A 25,417-nucleotide genomic window follows, 5' to 3' on the forward strand; every position below is an offset into this window, starting at 1 on the left:
AACAGGAGTTTGGAAAGATGAGGCGGGGGTCTCGGAGAAAATTACCGTATAATGAAAGGCCTGGATAGAGTGGATATGGAAGGAATATTTCCACTCGTGGGAGAGTTTAGGACCAGAGGACACGGCCTCAGAATAAAAGGATGTACCTTCAGAAAGGAAGAGGAATTTCTTGAGCCACAGGGTGGCGAGTCTGTGGAATTCACTGCCAGACGGCTGTGGAGGCCAAGTCTTTGGGTATTTTTAAAGCAGAGATTGACAGATTCTTGATGAGTATGGGTGTCAGGGGTTACGGGGAGAAGGCAGGAGAATGGGGTTGAGAGGGAAAGATAGATCAGCCATGATTGAATGGCGGAGTAGACTTGATGGGCCGATTCTGCTTTATTCTGCTCTTATGATTTAGTTTAGTTTAGTTTACTTTACTTTGCTTTACTTTAGTTTGGTTATGAACCAAGGTTAAGAGATTAAGGTCAAACCCGGATCAAGGAGGCTAAGGGGCAGCAGCACTACCCGCTGTCCATTTGATTCATTGGTTTGCTGGCATTTGTTGATTTTAATGTAGCAGCTTGAAAAAGAAAATCGGGAGTCATTTTTTCGAAAATTGTACTTTCAGCTTGGGCAAGATAAATTCTTAGTTGATAAAACTCCTTGTGAGAGAATAACATCTTGTCCCGTGTGCACCAACGCATGTGAAGTGTGTCTCAAAAAATTCATTCCCATGTGGTTTAACGAAATCTATTTCTGAAGAAGTCTAGGGTGCTTGTGTTATCCAGCTGGCAATGAGTGTCCAAGCAATGATATCATGGATGAGGTTTTAATGTGATATTTTGTTCACATGGACGATTATCGAAATTGACAACATTTATGACACAATGTTGGTTTATTCAGAAGATTCATTCCTCTGGGTGTTCACTGGAACAGTTTACCTATTGGCATTAATTACATTTAGAAACTTTAGACTTTAGAGACACAGTGCGGAAACAAGCCCCTCGGCCTACCGAGTCCGCTCTAATCCTATCCTACGCACTAGGGGTTGATTTACAATTTTACCGAAGCCAATTAACCTGCAAGCCTGTACGCCTTTGGAGTGTGGGAGGAAACCAGAGCACCCGGAGAAAACCTGCACAGGTCACGGGGAGAACGTACAAACTCCGTAGAGCTAGCACCCGTAGTCAGGATCGAACCTGGGTCTCTGGCGCTGGGAGACAGCAGCTCTACCGCTGGGCCACCTGAGCCCTGAGAGAACTTGCCAGGAGAGAAATGATTGTGGAATTTCATGCTGGTTCGAGCAAGATTTTCATTGTACCCATAGCTCACCGTGGCTACGCCTACGACAATAAACTCGACTTGACTTGACTTGGGCATATGCCAGTCTAAGAAAGGAACTCAAAACATTCCATAGTGAATCAGCTAGCAAATTTCATTCTGTCCAGGAATTTGTAATTCCCAAAGTCTCTGTCCCTGGGCAAACAATAGACAACAGACAATAGGTGCAGGAGTAGGCCATTCGGCCCTTCGAGCCAGCACCACCGTTCAATGTGATCATGGCTGATCATTCTCAATCAGAACCCCGTACCTGCCTTCTCACCATACCCCCTGAATCCGCTATCCTTAAGAGCTCTATCTAACTCTCTCTTGAATGCATTCAGAGAATTGGCCTCCACTGCCTTCAATGTGTGAGAGGCGTGCAGAAATTCATCCTTTGGTGTATTCACTCGTCTAGCTTAGTTTAGTTTAGTTTAGTTTAGTTTAGTTTAGTGATGCAGTGTGGAAACAGGCCCTTCGGCCGACCAGGTCCAGGCCGACCAGCGTTCACGTACACTGTTCTATCTCACACATTAGGGACAATTTACAGAAGCCAAATAACCTACAAACCTGCACGTCTTTGGATTGTGGGAGGAAATCGGAGACCCGGAGAAAACCCACGCGGTCTCAGGGAGAAGGTGCAAACTCCATGCAGACAGGACCCGTGGTCAGGATCGAATGCGGGTCTCTGATGCTGTGAGGCAGTAACTCTACTGCTGCGCTACAGTGCCGCTCCTAATTGAGAGATTGAGTTCAATTTGCCGCAATATGTTTTTGCCATTTACAGCAGGACATAATTCTAGCCCAAGATTTCTCACCTGAAGATCAATAAGTAATTGCAAAAGGTATGGATGGAAGTTTGGATTTAATAGTCTTCCTCATTTGAAACATTTCAAGCGTGATCATGCATTCTCTTCTGATTATCTCATTCATCTAGTTCAGCAGACCTGCCAATTCAACTTACTTATAAACTGTGGTGCTACTTTCCACTTCCCAGTGACCAAAATTTCCAGGTATCGATTTGATGAGCTCAGAATATTATAGTGCGACAGCACACAAAAGGTCAGAACCCATTTCCGATGCTCAAGACAAAAAACCCTTCATCAATGGCAGTCTCCTGCCCAGAGTAGGGGAATCGAGAACCAGAGGACATAGGTTTAAGGTGAGGGGGGGAAAGGCTTAATAAGAATCTGAAGGGTAATTACTTCATGCAAAGGGTGTTGGGCGTATGGAACAAGCTGCCGGAGTACATGGACAGGACATGTTAGAGGGATGTGGGCCAAACGCAGGTAGGTGGGACGAGTGTAGATGGGACATGTTAGCCGGTGCGGGCATGCTCCGTGACTCTCCCTCTGACTAATAAAGTTATAATGATATTTTGATCCCTTAGGGATTAACTTATCTTTGGTCAATGGTACCAAATGTGTGCTGTAAGAATTAACTGTACCCTTCTCCCAATATTTATTTCACTGACTGTTCTTTTGGCTGAACGTTTGGAATCAAGAACCAGAGGACAAAGGTGAGGAGGGAAAGATTTAACAGGAACCTGAGGGGCAGCTTGTTTTACACAAAGGGTGGTGGGTGTACGGAATGGACTGCCAGCGGATGTAGTTGAGGCAGGTACTATCACAACATTTAAGAAACATTTGGACAGGTACGTGGATTGGAAAGGTTTGGAGGGATATGGGCCAAATGTGGGCAGTGGGACTGGTGTAGATGGTGCAGGTTGGTCGGCGTAGGAAAGTAGGGCCACAGGGCCTGTTTCCATTCTGTACGTCTCTCCGGTTGAATATACAATGAACGAAAAATAATATGCGTTCATTGAGCCCAGAGACCGACAATCCCTTGCCCCACAACATTTCACTAGTTCTGTTGTGAATGATGAAAGCCATTAAATGAGATCCTTGGTGGAAAAAAGGAGCAAATAGATTTTTTAATTTTCCGGAACATATAACACAAGATGGCTGCATTTCCTACCTCTCGGGCAACGATGCCTTAATGCTGCTGGTCCTGACGAAAGGGGTAAGACAGTCGTCTTTGGAGGAAGGCATCAGACCGCCGCATGAGTTGTGGTGGCTGAGACCACCGCCGCTGCTGAGGGAGACATCGATGGACTCACAGCTGGTGTGCAGGCTGTTTATGGACTGGTAGCCCAGTCCATCCTTGCTAATGGTGGACGAGCTGGTCAGACTGGTGGCCCAGGGAGCTCCATTGGAGTGGACCGAAGCTGGGCTGGAGGCCAGGGGGGACTGAATCATGTCGGAGGTCTTGCCGTAGAGCGGGCTGCTGCCTCCGCTGCCTAGACACGAGGGGGGAGAGTCCAGACTGTTCTGCTGGCTCATGGTGGCGTGGGGATTGGAAATGACGGTGGAGTTCTTCATGTTATCCACAGTTGTGACAGGCACTTGCTTGGCACTTGGCTTGACCCCGAACAGTCTGTTGAACAGAAAGGCAAAAAGACTTAAGTGGTATCTTTAATTTCAACAATACACTATTGTTCCTTTTCGAATAAACACCTGGAGGCACAGGGTGGGTGGAAAAAGAAAATCAGTTTACCAAATGACACAGCTGAGAAGTGGCTGTGCAGATTCTGACATTTTCCAAATGCAGTCCTTTGTTTAAAATGATTAAATACTTTTTTTTTCAAAGACGTGCTCTTATTCGCCTGTCGTCTAGACAGAACTTAATACCTAATCCTCACAATCCATTATTATTTTAAAGAAGTGCTGATTGATGAAGTGAAAGTCTTTTCATCAGGGTAATTTAACCTAGATAATGGTACAAGTGTTAAATTAATCTGCGAATGTAAAGAGGTTTTTATCATTAATATCCTTGCCCTGGACTGCTGCAAGCAGTAGAGTTTCTACAAACATCACATGTGCAATCTTGATTAAGGTTTGCGGTTGAAGTCAATTATTGAGAAATTTGCCGCAACCATTTATTAATAAAGTAAAGGAAGCATTATGTGAGATGTCTTTATTCTTTAAATGTGTAAAGCAAGCATTCATATTGTGCCCTGAAGCATACAAAATTAGACTTGACAGGATAGATTTTTAGTTTAGTTTAGAGATACAGCGCGGAAACAGGCCCCTCGGCCCACCAAGACTGCACCGACCAGCGATCCCCGCACACTAGCACTATCCTACACACACTAGGGACAATTTACACTTTATACCAAGCCAATTAACCGACAAACCTTTACGTTTTGGAGTGTGGGAGGAAACTGAAAATCTCAGCGGTCATGGGGAAACCGTACAAACTCTGTACAGACAGCACCCGTAGTTCGGGATCGAACCCGGGTCTCCGGCGCTGCAAGTGCTGTAAGGCAGCAACTCTACTGCTGCGCCACCATGCCATGCTTTGTTTAGGGCAAAATGCAAGGATTGTGCATGCCCTTCGGTGCTTGAGGCTTGCAGATTGAAAACCAAGTGTGAAGGTGCAGTATATCCAGCCAGTAGGAGCCACAACAACTTGCAACAACTTACAACTGGGACTTGAAAATGGTGCCAAACTGGCGATTCTGAACTGAGATGAGGAAAAACTTTTTCAGTCAGAGAGTTGGGAATCTGTGGAATTCTCTGCCTCAGAGGGCAGTGGAGGCCAATTCTCTGAATGCATTCAAGAGAGAGCTAGATAGAGCTCTTAAGGATAGCGGAGTCAGGGGGTATGGGGAGAAGGCAGGAACGGGGTACTGATTGAGAATGATCAGCCATGATCACATTGAATGGCGGTGCTGGCTCGAAGGGGCGAATGGCCTCCTCCTGCACTTATTGTCTATTGTCTATTGTCAGCGTACTCCTGCTGTACACTTGTACCGTACCTGAGCTGCCTATCTAATAATGTATCGAAGTGCTTATGTAGAGTGATACCAGTTCTGAACTGTATACAAAATGAATATCACTGTACCTTGGCACAAGTGACAAATAAAGTACCACCAAAGCATAAAGGGAGATTTGAGGGTTTTAAAGCAATCAACGAAAATGGCAAATGTACAGGAATGGGGTGCTGAGGTGTAAGATCACCATAACTTTTTTGTGCCACAGTGAGACCCACCGGAAATTGGAGGAACAGCACCTCATATTTCGCCTGGGCAGCTTGCAGCCCAGTGGTATGAACATTGACTTCTCTAACTTTAGATAGTTCCTCTGTCCCTCTCTTCCCCTCCCCTTCCCAGATCTCCCTCTATCTTCCTGTCTCCACCTATATCCTTCCTTTGTCCCGCCCCCCCTGACATCAGTCTGAAGAAGGGTTTTGACCCGAAACTTCGCCCATTCCTTCTCTCCCGAGATGCTGCCTGACCTGCTGAGTTACTCCAGCATTTTGTGAATAAATACCTTCGATTTGTACCAGCATCTGCAGTTATTTTCTTATAATATCTTTTTTGGAGCTCAGGTGATCTTATACAGGTGTACAAAACCACGAGGGGAATAGATAGGGTGAATGCATGGAGTCTTTTAACCAGGGGTAGGGGAATCAAGAACCAGAGGACGTAGGGTTGCAGTGAGAGGGGCAAAATTTAATAGGAGCCTGAGAGGCAACATTTTAACTCAGAGGGTGGTGGGTATGTGGAACAAGCTGCCAGGAGATATGGCATGGATTCTCAAAGCATTTTAAAGACACAGGGTGGATAAAGTAGAAACAAGGAACTGCAGAAACTGGTTTACCAAGGAAAGACACTAAGTGTTGGAGTAACTCAGCAGGTCAGGCAGCATCCCTGGAGAACACGGATAGGTGACGATTCGGGTCAAGACCCTTTTCAATGGTGGAGAAAGATTAGTTTTCTAAAGAGGAGAAATGGGGGGGATCAAGGGCCTGTTTCCATGCTGTATCTTTATACTAAACAAAGCAGGGGAGACAACGCTAATGAATGGAGGAGCAAGTCAAAGCCCCACATTGTGATGAGCATCAATATTTAACAATTCAGTTTCTTGTACGGGGACTCAGAGGCTATTAAATTAGCAGTCAACCACAAATATTTTATGTCATTAAATGTGGCAATACTGAGAACAGACCAGTCATTAAAGCTAATTTTCACAACGATGACATTTAGGATCAGGCTTATGTTCCAAATTGTTTTAAATCACCTATCAAATTACTCTTCTTAATCACTTTTACTGAATTTTCCCATCAGTGATTCTTCAGTCTGCGGTTTGGTAGGTGCTTTTACACTGGGCATTATTGTTTAACTAATGAATCCCAGGAGCTGAATTTTGTAATGTCCTTTAGATTTGTACGCTTTTATTAATTTCTCCCATTGCCACTGCCGGGGGATGGAATAAAGGAGGACCCGTGTGGGGGAGGGAGTACAAAGGGGGACCCAGCGTGGTCAGGCAGCACCTCTGGAGAAAAGGAATAGGTGACGTTTCAGGTCGAGATCCTTCTTCAGACTGAGAGTTAAGGGAAAGGGAAGTGAGAGATATAGACGGTGATATAGAACAAATGAAAGAAAGATTTCACTGTTGTCTTGTTGAGTCTCATTGTCTGTAATAGTAATGGATATATAATAATAATGGATATATATAATATAATAATAATGGATTTGAGTATAGGAGCAGGGAGGTTCTGCTGCAGTTGTACGGGGCCTTGGTGAGACCGCACCTGGAGTATTGTGTACAGTTTTGGTCTCCTAATCTGAGGAAAGACATTCTAGCCTTAGAGGGAGTACAGAGAAGGTTCACCAGATTGATCCCTGGGATGGCAGGACTTTCATATGAAGAAAGACTGGATAGACTAGGCTTATACTCGCTGGAATTTAGAAGACTGAGGGGGGATCTTATAGAAACATATAAAATTCTTAACGGGTTGGAGAGGCTAGATGCGGGAAGATTGTTCCCGATGTTGAGGAAGTCCAGAACCAGGAGTCACAGCTTAAGGAAAGGGGGAAGTCTTTTAGGACCGAGATGAGAAAACATTTCTTCACACAGAGAGTGGTGAGTCTGTGGAATTCTCTGCCACAGAAGGTAGTTGAGGCCAGTTCATTGGCTATATTTAAGAGGGAGTTAGATGTGGCCCTTGTGGCTAAAGGGATCGGGGGTATGGAGAGAAGGCAGGTACAGATTACTGAGCTGGATGATCAACCATGATCATATTGAATGGCGGTGGAGGCTCGAAGGGCCGAATGGCCTACTCCTGCACCTATTTTCTATGTTTCTATGTTTCTATGTAACTCGTTTTCACCGAGCCCACAGCTAACAATGGCATGTTTCCTTTATTATCGTTACTTTGCATATTTTTCATTCATTTGTTCTATATCTCTCTGTATCACCATCTATATCTCTCGTTTCTCTTTCCCCTGACTCTCAGTCGGAAGAAGGGTCTCGACCCGAAACGTCACCTATTCCTTTTCTCCAGAGATGCTGCCTGACCCGCTGTTACTCCAGCTTTTATGTGTCTATATTCAGATGGAACTCTCTTAACATGTTCTCATGGACTGTTGGACAGCCTAATTAAAAGCGAGCTAACAGCATCTGACAAGTGAAACACAGTCAGTATTTTTGGCATCACGGTGGTGCAGCGGTAGAGTTGCTGCCCTACAGTGAATGCAGCGTCGGAGACCTGGGCTCGATCCCGACTAAGGGCGCTGTCAGTACGGAGTTTGTACGTTCTCCCCGTGACCTGCGTGAGTTTTCTCTGAGATTTTCGGTTTCCTCCCACACTCCAAAAACGTACAGGTATGTAGGTTAATTGGCTGGGCAAATGTAAAAATTGTCCCTAGTGGGTGTAGGATAGTGTTACTGGGCGGGGATCGCTGGACCCGGTGGGCCGAAAGAGCCTGTTTCCGCGCTGTATCTCAAAACTAAACGAAAATAAAATAAAAAATAATTTGCACTCATTTCTCACAGGCACAAGTTGCGATAATGAAGTATTCTGACTTGCCTCCGTAAGGTGGGAGAAGCGATGTCAGGGTATTTGGATCCTTGCTGTCGAGTACCCTGAGCGCTGTTGGCTGCAGTCTGGGAAGGATTGGCTTTGCCAGAGCTTGATGAGGGCCCGGTCTCCGTGTCAGAATGCACACCCTTCTCTCGATCCGTCTGGTTGGCTAACAGAGGCATCGGGTTGCCTGCGGCGACCTTGGATGGCTCTTTCAGTTTAGAGATGGGAAGCCCTGTCGATTTGCTGCTGATGTTGGAGTCGATGCTGCTGGTGCTGGACCTGTTCCCAGTTCCCCGGTTATTCGACTTGCTGGGTCGGGGCAGGCTGCGGTACTGCAGGTTGGTGCGCCCGTTGAGAATCAGGTAGTTCTCCTCCGCGTTCTGCGATCCGTCCACACTGACTTTCCGCACGGACCCTCGCCCCGCCAGGCCTGACGACTTGGGTATCTTGCCCAGGGTGGCCGAGCCGCTGGTGATAGTGACGCCACTCGCCGTGATGATGGTGATCCCTCCCGCCGAGCCCCCGTGCTTCTTGAAGCCAAACGTGTTCGTGCCCGTGGTGGAGCGCGACGCGCTGGAAGGGGGCTTCTTCCCTTCGTCCCCGCTGCTGCGGCCCGCATCCGAAGGGGAACGGTGAACGCTCGTCGACTTGGGAGACAACCTGCCCTTCTCCGACACCTTCACGTCGTCGGTTTTGGCTGCACGTAAAAAAAAAAATTGTACACGTAAATCTTCATCAACATCACAGTGATTAAGTGAAATAAATATCTTCTCCAGATACTGCCATGTTTCTTCTGAGTATCAACATATTTGACTTTAGTTCAGCTGCACAGTGGCGCAGCGGTAGAGTTGCTGCCTTGCAGCGCCAGAGACCCGTGTACGATCCTGACTCTGGGTGCTGCCTGTGTGGAGTTTGTACGTTCTCCCCGTGACCTGCGTGGGTTTTCTCCGAGATCTCCGGTTTCCTCCCACACTACAAAGACGTATGAGATTTGTTGGGTAATTGGCTTTGGTACAATTGTAAATTGTCCCTAGTGTGTGTAGGGCAGTGTTAGTGTGCGGGGATCGTTGTTCGGCGCGGACTCTGTGGGCTGAAGGGTCTGTTTCCCCACTGTGTCTCTTAACTAAACTAAACTTCAGCGCGGAAACAGGCCCCTCAGCCCGCCGAGTCTGTGCCGACCCATGACCCATACACACAAGGGACAATTTACAATTTTCACCCAGACCAATTAACATACAAACCTGGATGTGTCTTTGGAGTGCGGGAGAAAACTGGAGCACCCAGAGAAAGCCCATGCAGTCACAGGGAGAACGTACAAACTCCGTACAAACAGCACCCATAGTAAGGATCGAACCCGGCTCTCTGGCGCTGTAAGGTAGTAATTCTACCGCTGCGCTACTGTGCCGCCTCTAATTCAGTTTAGTTTAGTGGAATTCTCTGCCTCAGAGGGCAGTGGAGGCCAATTCTCTGAATACAGTCAAGAGAGAGCTAGATAGAGCTCTTAAGGATAGCGGAGTCAGGGGGTATGGGGAGAAAGCAGGAACGGGGTACTGATTGAGAATGATCAGCCATGATCACATTGAATGGCGGTGCTGGCTCGAAGGGCCGAATGGCCTACTCCTGCACCTATTGTCTATTGTCTATTGTTTGCATGCTGATTGGTCAAACATTGAACATAGAACAGTACAGCACAGGAACAGACCCTTTGGCCCACGATAGAAAATAGGTGCAGGAGTAGGCCATTCGGCCCTTCGAGCCTGTACCACCATTCAATATGATCATGGCTGATCATCCAGCTCAGTAGCCTGTACCTGCCTTCTCTCCATGCCCCCTGATCCCTTTAGCAAAAAGGGCCACATCTAACTCCCTCTTAAATATAGCCAATGAACTGGCCTCAACTACCTTCTGTGGCAGAGAATTCCACAGACTCACCACTCTCTGTGTGAAGAAATGTTTTCTCATCTCGGTCCTAAAAGACTTCCCCCTTATCCTTAAGCTGTGACCCCTGGTTCTGGACTCCCCCAACATCGGGAACAATCTTCCCGCATCTAGCCTCTCCAACCCCTTAAGAATTTTATATGTTTCTATAAGATCCCCCCTCAGTCTTCTAAATTCCAGCGAGTACAAGCCCAGTCTATCCAGTATTTCCTCATGTGTAAGTCCCGCCATCCCAGGGATCAATCTACAGACAGCACCCATAGTCAGGATCAAACCTGTGTCTCTGGTGCTGTAAGGCAGCAACTCTACTGCTGTACCACCGTGCTGCTCTAATTGATGTTAGAGCCATTGATTTTATTGTTTGATTTATATTACATTAATATAACACGATGTTTATACCGAACATGATGCCTGGTTGATAAGACACAAAAAGCAGGAGTAACTCAGCGGGACAGGCAGCATCCCGGGATGGATGGATGAATGAATGAAAGACATGCAAAAGAGTAACAATGATAAAGGAAACAGGCCAAGAGTAAGCTGTTTGTAGGGTGAAAATGAGAAGCTGGTGCGACCTGGTTGGGGGAGGGATAGAGAGAGAGGGAATGCCGGGGCCACCTGAAGTGAGAGAAATCAATATTCATACCACTGGGCTGTAAGCTGCCCAAGCAAAATATGAGATGCTGTTCCTCCAATTTGCTTCAGGTAGCCCCTGCATTCCCCCTCTCTCTCCCTCCCCCACTAGCTTCTCATTTTCACCCTACAAACAGCTTACAATGGCCTGTTTCCTTTATCATTGTTACTTTTTTGCATATCTTTCATTCATTGTTCTTTATCTCTCCACATCACTGTCTATACCTCTCGTTTCCCTTATCGCTAACCATTCTGAAGAAGGATCTTGACCCAAAACATCACCCATTCCTTCTCTCCAGAGATGCTGCCTGGCACCCTGAGTCACTCCAGCTTTTTGTGTCTATCTTCGGTTTAAACCAGCATCTGCAGTTCCTTCTACACATGATGCCTAGTTGAACTGATCTTATCTACCTGCAAAAGTGATCCATATCCCTCCATTCGATGTGCCGATCGAAAAGCTTCTTAAACATATAGTGCAAGATAATGTCCAGATCCTGTTTGCGATTTGGAGACACAATAGACAATAGACAATAGGTGCAGGAGGAGGCCATTCGGCCCTTCGAGCCAGCACCGCCATTCAATGTGATCATGGCTGATCATTCTCAATCAGTACCCTGTCCCTGCCTTCTCCCCATACCCCCTGACTCCGCTATCCTTAAGAGCTCTATCTAGCTCTCTCTTGAATGCATTCAGAGAATTGGCCTCCACTGCCTTCTGAGGCAGAGAATTCCACAGATTCACAACTCTCTGACTGAAAAAGTTTTTCCTCATCTCAGTTCTAAATGGCCTCCCCTTATTCTTAAACTGTGGCCCCTTGTTCTGGACTCCCCCAACATTGGGAACATGTTTCCTGCCTCTAACGTGTCCAACCCCTTAATAATCTTATACGTTTCGATAAGATCTCCTCTCATCCTCTCATCCTCTCACCCACAAGGAACTGCAAATGCTAGCTCACAAAATAAAGACACAAAGTGCTGGAGTAACTCAGCCGGTCACGAGGTGTCCCTAGAGAACGTGGAGAGGTGACGTTTCGGGTCGGGACCCTTGACCCGCTGAGTTACTCCAGCGATCTGTCCCATTTGCAAATTGCTCACTTCTCCTTACCTGCAACTTGACCTTTGAGAGTGTTGGTGGAGGTCTTTGCCCTGGGGGTGGTGATTCCGATCTGGGCCGTCATTCCTCGACGCCACGATCCTGTCTGGGAAATTACCGTCGTCTTCTTGTTGGAACTGCTTTTGTCCGACTCGTCCGAGACGTCCGATGGGTTCCGTCTCCACTTTGAGCTGGCGTCCATCTTGATTCCGCTGTCCGAACCACCGTCTGATCTCTTCAGCTCTTCGCCAGACCAGGTCGAGTTCCTGTCCGAATTCTTCTCTGCATCTGTCTGCACCTGCAGAAACACCAAACCCATCACTTTCACTCTTCATCGTGGCACCGACGTGGATTGTGAAAAACGTCGGTGAGTTGCTGATGCATCCCTAACTTTACAAATCTCGTTAAATGCCTCAATCTACCAGATGCCTTTCACAGTTAAAAATGGTACATTTTATTTTCGCCCGTGAGATATATCGAATTTTCACCCGTGAGTATATCGAATGAGGAAATCTGAGGTATGTAGTTTGTGTTCATAAGTTCAGAAGTGATAGGAGCAGAAATTAGGCCATTCAGCCCATCAAGTCAACTCCGTCGTTCAATCGTGGCTGATCTATCTCTCCCTCCTAACCCCACTCTCCTGCCTCATCCCCATAAGCCCAGACACCCGTACTAATCCAGAATCTGTCCGCCTTAAAAATATCCCCAGATAAAACCTTCTGTTGTTCAAAGTAATTATAAAATATTACCATTCAAAAAAACATATAATATCCAGATGACCAGCAATACATGTGGTACTCTGGGGCCAAGATAAATAACATAAGAATGTCACAGCACGAACACTCATCGTATAAACCCATATGATTCTAGTCTGCAGGTTCAACAAAACATAATATCACGAATACTCAGGCTGTGGCCTCTGGACCTAGACTGTCCCACCAGTGGAGACATCCTCTCTACATCCACTTTATCCATGCTTTTCGCAGCCGCCTGTGGCAATGAATTCCACAGATTCACCACCCTCTGACTGAATAAATTCCTCCTCATCTCCTTTCTAAAGGAATGTCCTTTAAATTCAACCTGTGGCCTTTGATCCCAGACTCTCCCACAGGCGGGCTCAATAGACTGTTTCTGTAACCCTTTCTGTCCACTTGTTAATCGTGGATTGGGGGTGGGGGTGGTGGTATGGCAATACTCTACTGGACTGTTCGTATGAGAACGATATTCCCTGTGATAGCACTTTGCAGGTGTGCCAATAACAGCACCATTGAAGCATTGCTTTTACCTGGTGGTCAGGGTTTTTGCGGGCGGTGGCTGGAGTGTTGGCGTAGGAGCTGATGGAGGAGCTGGTGTTAATGTCGTCCGTGCTGAGGTTGTCTATGGTGTCGCTAATTCCACTGCTGACGGAGCTGCTGTCATCCCAACTAGGGGGGAGAAAACACAAAAGTGCACACCGATTAAAACCGGAGACAGACACAAAATGCTGGAGTGACTGAGCGGGACAGGCGGCATCTCTGGAGAGAAGGAATGGGTAATGTTCCGGGTCGAGACCCGTCTTTGTCTCCCTCTCCCCTGACTCTCTGAGTCTGAAGAAGGGTCTCGGGGAGAGGGTGATACATAGACAAGGAGGTACAGCAGCACTATCCTACACACACACTAGGGACAATTTACAATTTTACCGAAGCCATTTAACCTGCAAACCTGTACGTTTTTAAAGTGTGGGAGCAAACCGGAGAAAACCCACGTGGTCACGGGGAGAACGTACAAACTGCGTACAGACAGCACCTGTAGTCAGAATCAAACCCGGGTCTCTGGCGCTGTAAAGGCAGCAGCTCTACCACTACGCCACCATGCTACCCATACCTGTCCATGTTAGTGACAATGCCTTGTGACTGAGTTTCACCTTACAAAGCGTCTCCGCTGCCTTTTAGCACATTTAGCCTTACTTTTCTACTACAGTTGCTGTCTGTATAGAGTTTGTACCTTCCCCACGTGACTGTGTGGGTGTTCTCCGGGTGCTCCGGTTTCCTCCCTCACTCCAAAGACAGATAGATTTGGAGGTTAATTGGCTTCTGTAAAATTGCAAATTGGCTCTAGTGTGCAGGACAGTGTGAGTGTTGGGGGTTCACTGGTCGGCACGGACTTGGCGGGCCGAAGGGCCTGTTTCTGCGCTGTATCTCTGCTGTCTAAAGTCCAAAGAGGGAGAGATGACAAAATTCCCTCCCGGGGTATCAGTGGGTTTTAACTAAAATCCGGTCATTTCACGATCACCATCACTGAAACTAACTGAAATCCCAGATTTATTTCATTACTTGAATTTACACTCCACAGCTGCTGTCGTGGGCATTAAACTCATGTTTTGAAATCAATAGTCCAGAACTCTTTGGGTGCGGGTCCAGTCTGCCGCACTCTGACAGGATCACAAAAACCAGGAGTTTGCAGGCTCGTTCCTGCTTCTGCTTCTGATTGTTGAAGGTACACAACGACCTGCTTCTCGCCATCGACACCGGCGACTGTGCAATCCTGCTCCTTCTCGACCTCAGCGCAGCGTTCGATACAGTGGACCACACCATCCTTATTGACCGTCTCCGGTACGCGGTTGGCATTGATGCAAAGATAGGAGTTTCGCCATCAACATAGGCAGTTATTCCTCTGCTCCAGCTAGCCTCTCCTGCGGAGTTCCACAAGGCTCCATCCTAGGCCCCATTCTCTTCTCTCTATACATGCTCCCCCTTGGCCAAATCATTCAAAGGCACGGCATTTCTTTCCACTGCTATGCCGATGACACTCAGCTTTACCTCCCCCTGAAACCCAACAACCAGTCAAATTTAAACAGCCTCTTACACTGCCTTGAGGACATAAAATGTTGGATGGCACAGAACTTCCTCCAATTAAACGAGAGCAAGTCTGAGGTCATCCTATTCGGCCCCCCCGACTCCATCAAATCGATAACAGGCAGTCTTGGAAGCCTATCCTGCCTAGTCAAACCGCATGTCAAAAACCTCGGCGTGATATTTGACTCTGCATTAAAATTTGACAAGCAAGTCAACGCTGTGGTAAAAGCCAGCTTCTTCCAACTTCGAACCATAGCTAAAATCAAACCTTTCCTCCAATTCGACGACACTGAAAAAATCATTCACGCTTTCATTTCCTCCCGCCTAGACTACTGCAACTCCCTATACACTGGGATCAGCCAATCTTCCCTGTCCCGCCTGCAACTGGTCCAAAACGCCGCAGCGAAACTCCTGACGGGTACTCGTAAAAGGGACCACATCACGCCGATTCTGGCCTCTCTCCACTGGCTCCCTGTACGGTACAGAATCAACTTCAAGCTACTCCTATTCACGTATAAAGCCTAAATGGACATTCCCCACCCTACATCAAAAATCTTCTAACCCACCTCTCTATCTCCAGGTCCCCCAGGTCGGCCGACTTGGGGCTACTCACTATCCCGCAGTCTAGGCTTAAGCTCAGGGGTGACCGCGCTTTTGCGGTTGCAGCTCCTAGACTGTGGAACAGCATCCCTCTCCCCATCAGAACTGCCCCCTCCATCGACTCCTTTAAGTCCAGGCTCAAAACCTATTTCTACTCCCTAGCGTTTGAAGCTCATTGGGGAGGCGCTGTGAACTGTTTTGTATGTGCTGTTATGTTTGCGTGCTACTGTATGTTTAATTTTTTCCTTAGTACCTAATCAGGTGTACAGCACTTTGGTCAACGTGGGTTGTTTTTAAATGTGCTATACAAATAAAATTGACTTAACTTGACTTGACTTGATTATCATCCTGGCAGAGAGACCCCTTAGACAATAGACAATAGACAATAGGTGCAGGAGTAGGCCATTCAGCCCTTCGAGCCAGCACCGCCATTCAATGCGATCATGGCTGATCACTCTCAATCAGTACCCCGTTCCTGCCTTCTCCCCATACCCCCTCACTCCGCTATCCTTAAGAGCTCTATCCAGCTCTCTCTTGAAAGCATCCAACGAACTGGCCTCCACTGCCTTCTGAGGCAGAGAATTCCACACCTTCACCACCCTCTGACTGAAAAAGTTCTTCCTCATCTCCGTTCTAAATGGCCTACCCCTTATTCTCAAACTGTGGCCCCTTGTTCTGGACTCCCCCAACATTGGGAACATGTTATCTGCCCCTAATGTGTCCAATCCCCTAATTATCTTATATGTTTCAATAAGATCCCCCCTCATCCTTCTAAATTCCAGTGTATACAAGCCCAATCGCTCCAGCCTTTCAACATACGACAGTCCCGCCATTCCGGGAATTAACCTAGTGAACCTACGCTGCACGCCCTCCATAGCAAGAATATCCTTCCTCAAATTTGGAGACCAAAACTGCACACAGTACTCCAGGTGCGGTCTCACCAGGGCCCGGTACAACTGTAGAAGGACCTCTTTGCTCCTATACTCAACTCCTCTTGTTACGAAGGCCAACATTCCATTGGCTTTCTTCACTGCCTGCTGAACCTGCATGCTTCCTTTCATTGACTGATGCACTAGGACACCCAGATCTCGTTGAACTCCCCCTCCTCCTAACTTGACACCATTCAGATAATAATCTGCCTTTCTATTCTTACTTCCAAAGTGAATAACCTCACACTTACCTACATTAAACTGCATCTGCCATGTATCCGCCCACTCACACAACCTGTCCAAGTCACCCTGCAGCGTTATTGCATCTTCCTCACAATTCACACTACCCCCCAACTTAGTATCATCTGCAAATTTGCTAATGGTACTTTTAATCCCTTCGTCTAAGTCATTAATGTATATCGTAAATAGCTGGGGTCCCAGCACCGAACCTTGCGGTACCCCACTGGTCACTGCCTGCCATTCCGAAAGGGACCCATTTATCCCCACTCTTTGCTTTCTGTCTGTCAACCAATTTTCTATCCATGTCAGTACCCTACCCCCAATACCATGTGCCCTAATTTTGCCCACTAATCTCCTATGTGGGACCTTGTCGAAGGCTTTCTGAAAGTCGAGGTACACCACATCCACTGACTCTCCCTTGTCAATTTTCCTAGTTACATCCTCAAAAAATTCCAGTAGATTTGTCAAGCATGATTTCCCCTTCGTAAATCCATGCTGACTCGGAATGATCCCGTTACTGCTATCCAAATGCTCAGCAATTTCGTCTTTTATAATTGACTCCAGCATCTTCCCCACCACTGATGTCAGACTAACTGGTCTATAATTACCCGTTTTCTCTCTCCCTCCTTTCTTAAAAAGTGGGATAACATTTGCTATCCTCCAATCCACAGGAACTGATCCTGAATCTATAGAACATTGAAAAATGATCTCCAATGCTTCCACTATTTCTAGAGCCACCTCCTTAAGTACTCTGGGATGCAGACCATCAGGCCCTGGGGATTTATCAGCCTTCAGTCCCATCAGTCTACCCAAAACCATTTCCTGCCTAATGTGGATCTGACGGTCACACTGTCACCCTTAAGTCACACTGTCTAGAATAGGCTGAGAGGCAGCGAGAAGGGCTCGGAAAAGTTGTCTCAGTTAATTGTTACAATATGACACAGCTAATATGACGTTTCTGAGATACAAAAAAAGAATAGGTAAAACCGTTTCTCACATTAAGGAACACATTTATCATTTATCTAATACTGACTGAAGCCTCCCGTCAGAGCTGCTCACTGCGTGAAACTCCCCTGTCAACTTGTACTCAGCCAATGCAACCCCAATTCTTCATGCAGGCAGCGGCCAAAGGGTCTGTTTCCACGCTGTCTGACTCTTTGACTCCAAAAGCTTTGTTTTGCACGCTAGCCAAACATATCAATAGACAATAGACAAAGGAGGAGGCCATTCGGCCCTACGAGCCAGCGCCACCATTCAATGTGATCATGGCTGATCATTCTCAATCAGTACCCCGTTCCTGCCTTCTCCCCATACCCCCTGACTCCGCTATCCTTAAGAGCTCTATCTAGCTCTCTCTTGAATGCATTCAGAGAATTGGCCTCCACTGCCTTCTGAGGCGGTGAATTCCACAGATTTACAACTCTCTGACTGAAAATGTTTTTCCTCATCTCCGTTTTAAATGGCGTACCCCTTATTCTTAAACTGTGTCCCCTGGTTCTGGACTCCCCCCCCAACATTGGGAACATATCCCCCAACATATCACTGCACATAAAAACAATCAAGTTAAACTCAAGTACAATAAATAGAGCAAAGAGGAAGATACAGAGTGCAGAATGTAGTTCTCAGCATTGTAGCGCATCAGTTCAATAGATGGCCCCATAGCAGAAGCGTCCATGTCGCGGGGCTGGAAACTGGAAGTGTCTTGAGCTAATTCTGCTACCACCATCGTCTACTGTACAAGTGATGGCTCCGACTGATTGTCGCCGTTAGCTTGCGCCCTTTTCAGGACAGACGATGACAGTGATGTGACATTTGAATGATGGACACGGAAGAAGAAGTTCAATAGACAAAGTCCAATGTCCGCAATGGGGTAGAGGTGAATTGGACAGCACCCTAGCTTATGGAAGGACCGTTCAGAAACCTGAATTGCAGTTTCAGGTGTAAATACAATTGGCACCAGCATCTTTGGTGACCAACTCATTGATGACCCTCGGACTATCCTTGATCGGACTTTGCTGGCTTTACCTTGCACTAAACGTTATTCCCTTATCATGTATCTATCTATACACTGTAAATGGCTTGATTGTAATCATGTATTGTCTTTCCGCTGACTGGATAGCAAGCAACAGAAACTTTGCCTCGGTGCGCGTGACAATAACCGAAACTGAACTGAACCTCGATGTGGCAAATGTAAAGACAGATGGTGGCGGCCTGTTGCAAAATCTCAGCAAACTTCAGTTAAAGTTTCCAAAGCAAAAACAAAACGTCTGGCTGAATGGACCGCTGAACATTGATATCTACTGACCATCCACGTCTCCAGTGGATGTGGGATTTCAAACATCAGTTACAGCTGAGATCCAAGGTAATGTCAGCTGCAGAGGTTTTTGTGCCGAGTTTTGCACCTTCAGTCAACAGTGTAAAGTAAGGCTCCAAACACTTCATGAAGTCACGTCGAAGCACAATCACTGAATACCAATCCACCCTGTGTAGGAAGGAACAGCAGATGGTGGTTTATACCGAAGATAGACACAAAAATGCCGGAGTAACTCAGTGGGTCAGGCAGCATCTCTGGAAAGAAGGAATGTGACCTGAGAAGAGAAGGTGACGTTTCGGGTCGCGACCCTTCTTTAGACTGAGAAACGGAGGGAAAGGGAAACGAGAGATATAGACGGTGATGTAGAGAGATATAGAACATATGAATGAATGACAGGCAAAAAAGTAACGATGATAAAGGAAACAGGTCTTTGTCAGCAGTTTGCTAGGTGAGAACGAGAAGCTGGTGCAACTTCAGTGGGGGAGGGATGGAGAGATGGGGAATGCTTGAAGTTCTTGAAGAATTACTTGAAGTTCTCGAACATGGAACAGTACAGCACAGGAACAGGCCCTTCGGCCCACGATGTCTGTGCCGAACATCATATCAAGACCAACTTTTATCTGCCTGCAGGTAATCCATATCCCTCCATTCCCTGCATCACCATGTACCTATTTAAAAGGTTCTGAAATGCCACTATCGTATCTGCCTCCACCACCAGCCCTGGCAGCGTGTTCCAGGCACCCACCGCCCTCGAAGGTGGATAAAATTTGCCCCGCAAATCTCCTTTCAACTTTGCTCCTCTCACCTCAAAGCTATGCCCTCTAGTATTTGATATTTTCATCCGGCAATTTCAGACCACATTTAAAATGAAGGTATTTATTCACAAAATGCTGGAGTAACTCAGCAGGTCAGGCAGCATCACTGGAGGAGGCCCATGACAGAAAGGTCAGACTGGGAATGGGAGGGGGAGTTGAAGTGCTCGGCCACCGGGAGATCAGTTTGGCCAACGCGGACCGAGCGTAGGTGTTGAGCGAAGCGATCACCGAGCCTGCGCTTGGTTTCGCCGATGTAAATAAGTTGACATCTAGAGCAGCGGATGCAATAGATGAGGTTGGAGGAGGTGCAGGTGAACCTTTGTCCACGACCACATTTTGACCCAGACTCGCTACCACAGCCACATCTGCTCGACAACATTTACGACCACACATTTAAAATGAAAGGTTATTTCAGCTGAAATTATCTTTCCAAGAAGAACTATTATGTTAACATCCATATTTAGTTCCCTTACATCAGAGATAATTCACAGTTCACATCCCAGCCTGAGATGAACTTGATAATCTTGGAGGGGTGGTTGTGCTTTGAAAATAAACTCACGCCACGGTCCAAGAATGAAAGAGTCTAAGGTTGTGTGGGAGGAAACAGGAGAAACCGGGAGCACCTGGAGAAAGCCCACGTGCTGCCAGGGGTGGTGGTGGAGGCAGATACAAGCGTGGCATTTAAGAGGCTTTTCGATAGGTACATGGATATGCAGGGATTGGACGGATATGGATTACGTGCAGGCAGATAAGAGTCTGATATGTCACTGGTTTCCTGGCTAACAAAATTAGAAAAAGATGCTCTTCAAAAAGTTGCATTTACATAGCACCTTCAGTAGGAGAACAGACTCCTGGTACTTGACATGTGTTGTCAAAGGTCGGCACCGACCACATGAGAAGATAAATGAAAACTAAATAAAACCATGAATACCAGAAATCTGAATGAAAAGAGAAAACGCGAGAAGCATTCGGCCGGTCGGGCGGCACGGTGGCGCAGCGGTAGAGTTGCTGCCTCACAGCGCCAGAGACCCGGGTTCGATCCTGACAACGAGGTGCTGTCTGTACGGAGTTTGTACGTTCTCCCCGTGACCTGCGTGGGTTTTCTCCGAGATCTTTGGTTTCCTCCCACACTCCAAAGACGTACAGGTATGTAGGTTAATTGGCTGGGCAAATGTAAAAATTGTCCCTAGTGTGTGTAGGATAGTGTTAATGTGCGGGGATTGCTGGGCGGCGCGGACTCGGTGGGCCGAAGGGCCCGTTTCTGCGCTGTATCTAAAAAAAAACATATTTGCAATAGTTTGTTCTTCCCCCACTTTCTAATCCATTCCCTACACTTTAGGCAAAACAAAGCTTTTCAGTGTACCTTCGCGCACTTGAAAATAATAAACCTAAACCTGACCAATCGATTAATGTTTACTGCAGACAAATTGTGGGGGCAGAAAACTGTGAAAAATAGTCGGGGTTGTGGAGAGTGGTGGGGCGGGTAGGGAGTGTGGGAGCTGAGTTGCGGGTTGTTAACCAGTTTATCTGCATTAATTTCTGCATTAAGTAAATTTAAAACAAAAATTGGGCTCAGCAAAAGAGTCTTTAAGCTGCTGTTTTCACTTCAAATTCATCCACAACATTTAGAATTTTGTTTATGCCTTCCAAAACATTTGTACACACTGAATTTGTTTTTAGTTGAGTTTAGTTTAGATACAGCGAGGAAACAGGCCCTTCGGCCCACAGTCTTTGCCGACCAGCAATCACCCCGTACACTAGCACTATCCTACACACACCAGGGACAATTTACAATTTTAACCGATGCCAAACAACCTACAAACCTGTACATCTTTGGAGTGTGGGAGGAAACCGGAGCACCCGGAGGGAACCCAAGTGGTCACGGGGGGAACGTACAAACTCCGTGCAGACAGCACCCGTAGTCAGGATCGAACCCGGGTCTCTGGCGCTGCAAGGCAGCAACTCTACCGCTGCGCCACCGTGCCGCCCCTCCGTGATGTATCCAATTCAAACTTGGCAGCAATAACAAAGATCCAACTTGATAAGACGTGCCTAATATATACAGTATATTCATTTAAACAAACATTAAATAGCCACCCTCTGTGAATTTGCATACAAACATTGTACTCAAATTTTACTGTTCCTTAATTGGTACATGTGACAATAAATTGAATCTTGAATCTTGAATCTACTCACAATTGTGAAACAGTTTCAGATAATTGCAGCGCCGGAGACTCAGGTTCGATCCTGACTACGGGTGCTGCACTGTAAGGAGTTTGTACGTTCTCCCCGTGACCTGCATGGGTTTTCTCCGAGATCTTCGGTTTCCTCCCACACTCCAAAGACGTACAGGTATGTAGGTTAATTGGCTGGGTAAAATGTAAAAATTGTCCCTAGTGGGTGTAGGATAGTGTTAATGTGCGGGGATCGCTGGGCGGCACGGACTTGGAGGGCCGAAAAGGCCTGTTTCCGGCTGTATATATATGATATGATATGATATGATAATTATTTCCCCCAAAAGTTCTTTCAGATTGTACTTGCAGTGAATAATTCAGGCCTGCTGATTGCATTGTCCAGATGCTAACATAGTGGTGTGGACGCTGAAAGCTATTAACTGGCAATCAAAAACTATTCAGCAACTCCAGAATACTCATACCCCAAAAATGAGAAGTCTGATGTAATTGAACCACAATGCCTTTGAAATATTATCACACCACACTTCCTTCAAAAACATTGGGAGTTTTTTTTTAGCGTGGAAAAATCTGCAAGCAGAAATCGGTGTAATCGGTGAAATGTAAGCACTTTTAACTCTTAATGCATCTAGACTCAAAGAGTCACAGAGTCATACAGCGTGGAAACAGGCCCTTTTGCCCAACATGCCCATGCCGACCAACATGCCCCATCTACACTAGTCCCACCTGCCTGCATTTGGTCCTTATCCTATACCTATCCTATCCAAGTACCTGTCCTTGCCTTTTAAACATTATGATACTACCTGCCTCAACTACCTCCTCCGGCAGCATGTTCCATACACCTTGTATCTCCAACACTGGCACAGCCTGCCTGAAATAGGGAAGGGTGGGAAGACCATCTTACTGGTGAAGAGGTGCTGATGGAGGGGGTGGGTGCAAGGGCATGTTTCTTCCCCATATAATCATCTAACAAAAGGCACAAGCTGGAGGAGGTAGTAACTCCAGATGCTGGTTGATACCAAAGCAACACAGCAGGGCAGGCAGCACCACTGAAGAACATGGATCGGTGACGTTTTGGTCGGGACCCATCTTCAGAAGGATCAGGTCACCCATCCTTTTTCTCCAGAGGTGGGCACTTGGGTGGCACAGTGGCACAGCAGTAGAGTTGCTGGCTTACAGCACCAGAGACCCAGATTCGATCCTGACTAAGGGAGCTGCTGCCTGTATGGAGTTTGTGCATTCTCCCCGTAAACCTGCGTGGGTTCCGGTTTCCTCCCACACTTCGAAACGTACAGGTCTGTGGGTTAGACACAAAAAGCTGGAGTAACTCAGCGGGACAGGCAGCATCTCTGGAGAGAAGGAATGGGTGACATTTTGGGTCGAGACCCTTCTTCAGGTCTGTAGGTTAATTGGCTTCAGTAAAACTGTCCCTAGTGTGTAGGATAGCACTTGTGTACGGGGTGATGGCTGGTCGGCGCGGACCCGATGAGCAGAAGGGCCTATTTCTGCGCTGTATCTCTAATCTAAAAACTAATACATGCTTCTGCACGCATTTGCCCCATGGCACCAAGACGAAGTAAATCTGTGCCTTAATTTCAATTCCAGAGCACGCAACAGCAGCAAAGCACTCAGGATTTCCCAGCAACAAGTGTGAGAGAAGTTAACAAGGTGAATCTTTACGCTCATGGTTTTAATGTAAATTCCCTGCGGGCGTGTGTTCGTGACTTAGTTGAACGCCCTGAGGACTCAGCCACCACCTCAGTGCTTTCCATACAAATGAAGTAGGCTGCAAATTAATTCTATTTTCTTTTGTGAAGCACTGTGAGATTCCAGGGGCCTGGGGATGCAAGATACCACAGACAGGGCGGCACGGTGGCGCAGCGGTAGAGTTGCTGCCCCACAGCGCCTGGGACCCAGGTTTGATCCTGACTACGGGTGTTGTCTGTACAGAGTTTGTACGTTTTCAACGTGACCGTGTGGGTTTTCCCCAGGTGCTCCGGTTTCCTCCCACACTCTAAAGACATGCAAGTCTGGTTTAATTGGCTTCGGTAAAAATTGAAAATTGGCCTTAGTCAGAATCAGAATCAGAATAGCCTTTGTTGTCATCCAAAAAAACAAGTCTTTTGAACGAAATTCCGTTACCCTCAGACCAACAATGAAGGGATAAAAATATGCAATAATGCACACAATCACAAACCAACACAAAACAAAAACAAAAGAAACATCCATCACAGTGAGTCTCCTCCAGACACCTCCTCACTGTGATGGAAGGCCAGAATGTCTTTTCTCTTCCCCTGCCGTATTCTCCCCGTGGTCAGGCTGTTGAAGTTGCCACGTCGGGGCGGTCGGGGCTCCGACATTGAAGCCCCCGCCGGGCAGAGAAAAATCCCGCGGCCTATTTCAGGCCGCGCCGAACGGTAATAGGTCTGCGGCGGGCCGACCCAAGCCCCGCGATCCGGGGCGGGCGAAGACGCTGCCGCTGCCGGAGCTCCCGATGTCAGCCCCCACCCAGGGGCCTGCGAGCTTCCGACGTCCACGCGGCCCAAGGCCGAAGCCTCCGAAGGCGAGTCGTAGCCGCACTCACAGCGCCACCACAGCCTCCGAAGGCAGCCAGCTCCGCAGATGGTAAGTCCGGTCAGCGGGCTCTGCGAACCAGTGCCCAGGTGGTCCCAGCTGGAGGCCGCCAGCTCCAGGTGTTTGGCCGATGGTAGGCCGCAGTGGGAATGGAGACACCACCCAGAGAAAAAGGTCGCGTCTCCGTTCGGAAGAGACAATTTTACAGTCCCCCCCTCCGAACCACAAAAAAACTACATCGCATCTAAACACTACAATTAAGACAAAAAACAACAAAAAACACATGGACTGCAGGTGTATGTAAGATAGTGTTAGTGTGCGGGGATCGCTGGTATGCGCGGACTCGACACTAACCTAAATTTAGACTTTACACAACAGTGATACAGCTTGGAAACAGGCCTTTCGGCCCACTGAGACCGTGCCGACCAGCGATCGATCACCTTGTACACTGCCACAATCCTAGACACGAGGGACAATTTACAATTTTAACCGAAGCCAATCAACCTACAAACCTGCACATCTTTGGAGTGTGGGAGGAAACCGGAGCACCCGGAGAAAACCCAAGTGCTCACGGGTACGATGTACAAACTCCGTGCAGACAGCACCCGCAGTCAGGATCGAACCTGGGTCCCTGGTGCTGTGAGGCAGCAGCTCTATCTCTGCGCCACCGTGCCGCACTTCCCGGCTTTGTCCCACCACTGCCTCTCTTTCCCATCTTCCTACCCCCTACTCCAGTCAGTCTGATGAAGGGTCCCAACCCAAACACCACCCATCCATTCCCTCCACATTCATTGCACAGGTAGTTTTACGCAAATTGTGAAAAGGGTATGCCCTAAAATGATTTCTTTAAACAAATTGCCTCATGCAAATAAGTATTTCAAACACACACAAATGCACACACCCAGACACGCACAAGTGAGTCATGGAGTCATGCAGCACGGAAACAGGCCCTTCGGCCCAACATGCCATGCCGACCAAACTGCCCCATCTACACTCGTCCCACCTACCGCCTTTGGCCCATACACCTCTCAGCCTTTCCCATCCACATCCCTGTCCACATCTATCTATCTATATATATATATAT

At 47.2% G+C, this 25,417-nt stretch overlaps 1 protein-coding gene across 9 annotated transcripts in view; it reads right to left on the bottom strand.

Moving 5' to 3' along the window:
• nav2a (neuron navigator 2a) overlaps window positions 1–25,417 on the bottom strand; it is a 592,633-nt gene that overhangs the window by 103,528 nt on the left and 463,688 nt on the right. For all 9 annotated transcript variants that reach the window (XM_078415513.1, XM_078415514.1, XM_078415510.1 and 6 more), the window contains 4 exons: window positions 13,121–13,259; window positions 11,848–12,133; window positions 8,179–8,872; window positions 3,280–3,738 (listed from right to left, as the gene is read on the bottom strand). In XM_078415513.1, coding sequence (XP_078271639.1) covers window positions 3,280–3,738; window positions 8,179–8,872; window positions 11,848–12,133; window positions 13,121–13,259 — 1,578 coding nt within the window. The remainder of the gene's footprint in view (window positions 1–3,279; window positions 3,739–8,178; window positions 8,873–11,847; window positions 12,134–13,120; window positions 13,260–25,417) is intronic.

This window comes from Rhinoraja longicauda, chromosome 18 (genome assembly GCF_053455715.1).
Source record: "Rhinoraja longicauda isolate Sanriku21f chromosome 18, sRhiLon1.1, whole genome shotgun sequence".
In the NCBI taxonomy this organism is placed as follows: domain Eukaryota; kingdom Metazoa; phylum Chordata; class Chondrichthyes; order Rajiformes; family Arhynchobatidae; genus Rhinoraja; species Rhinoraja longicauda.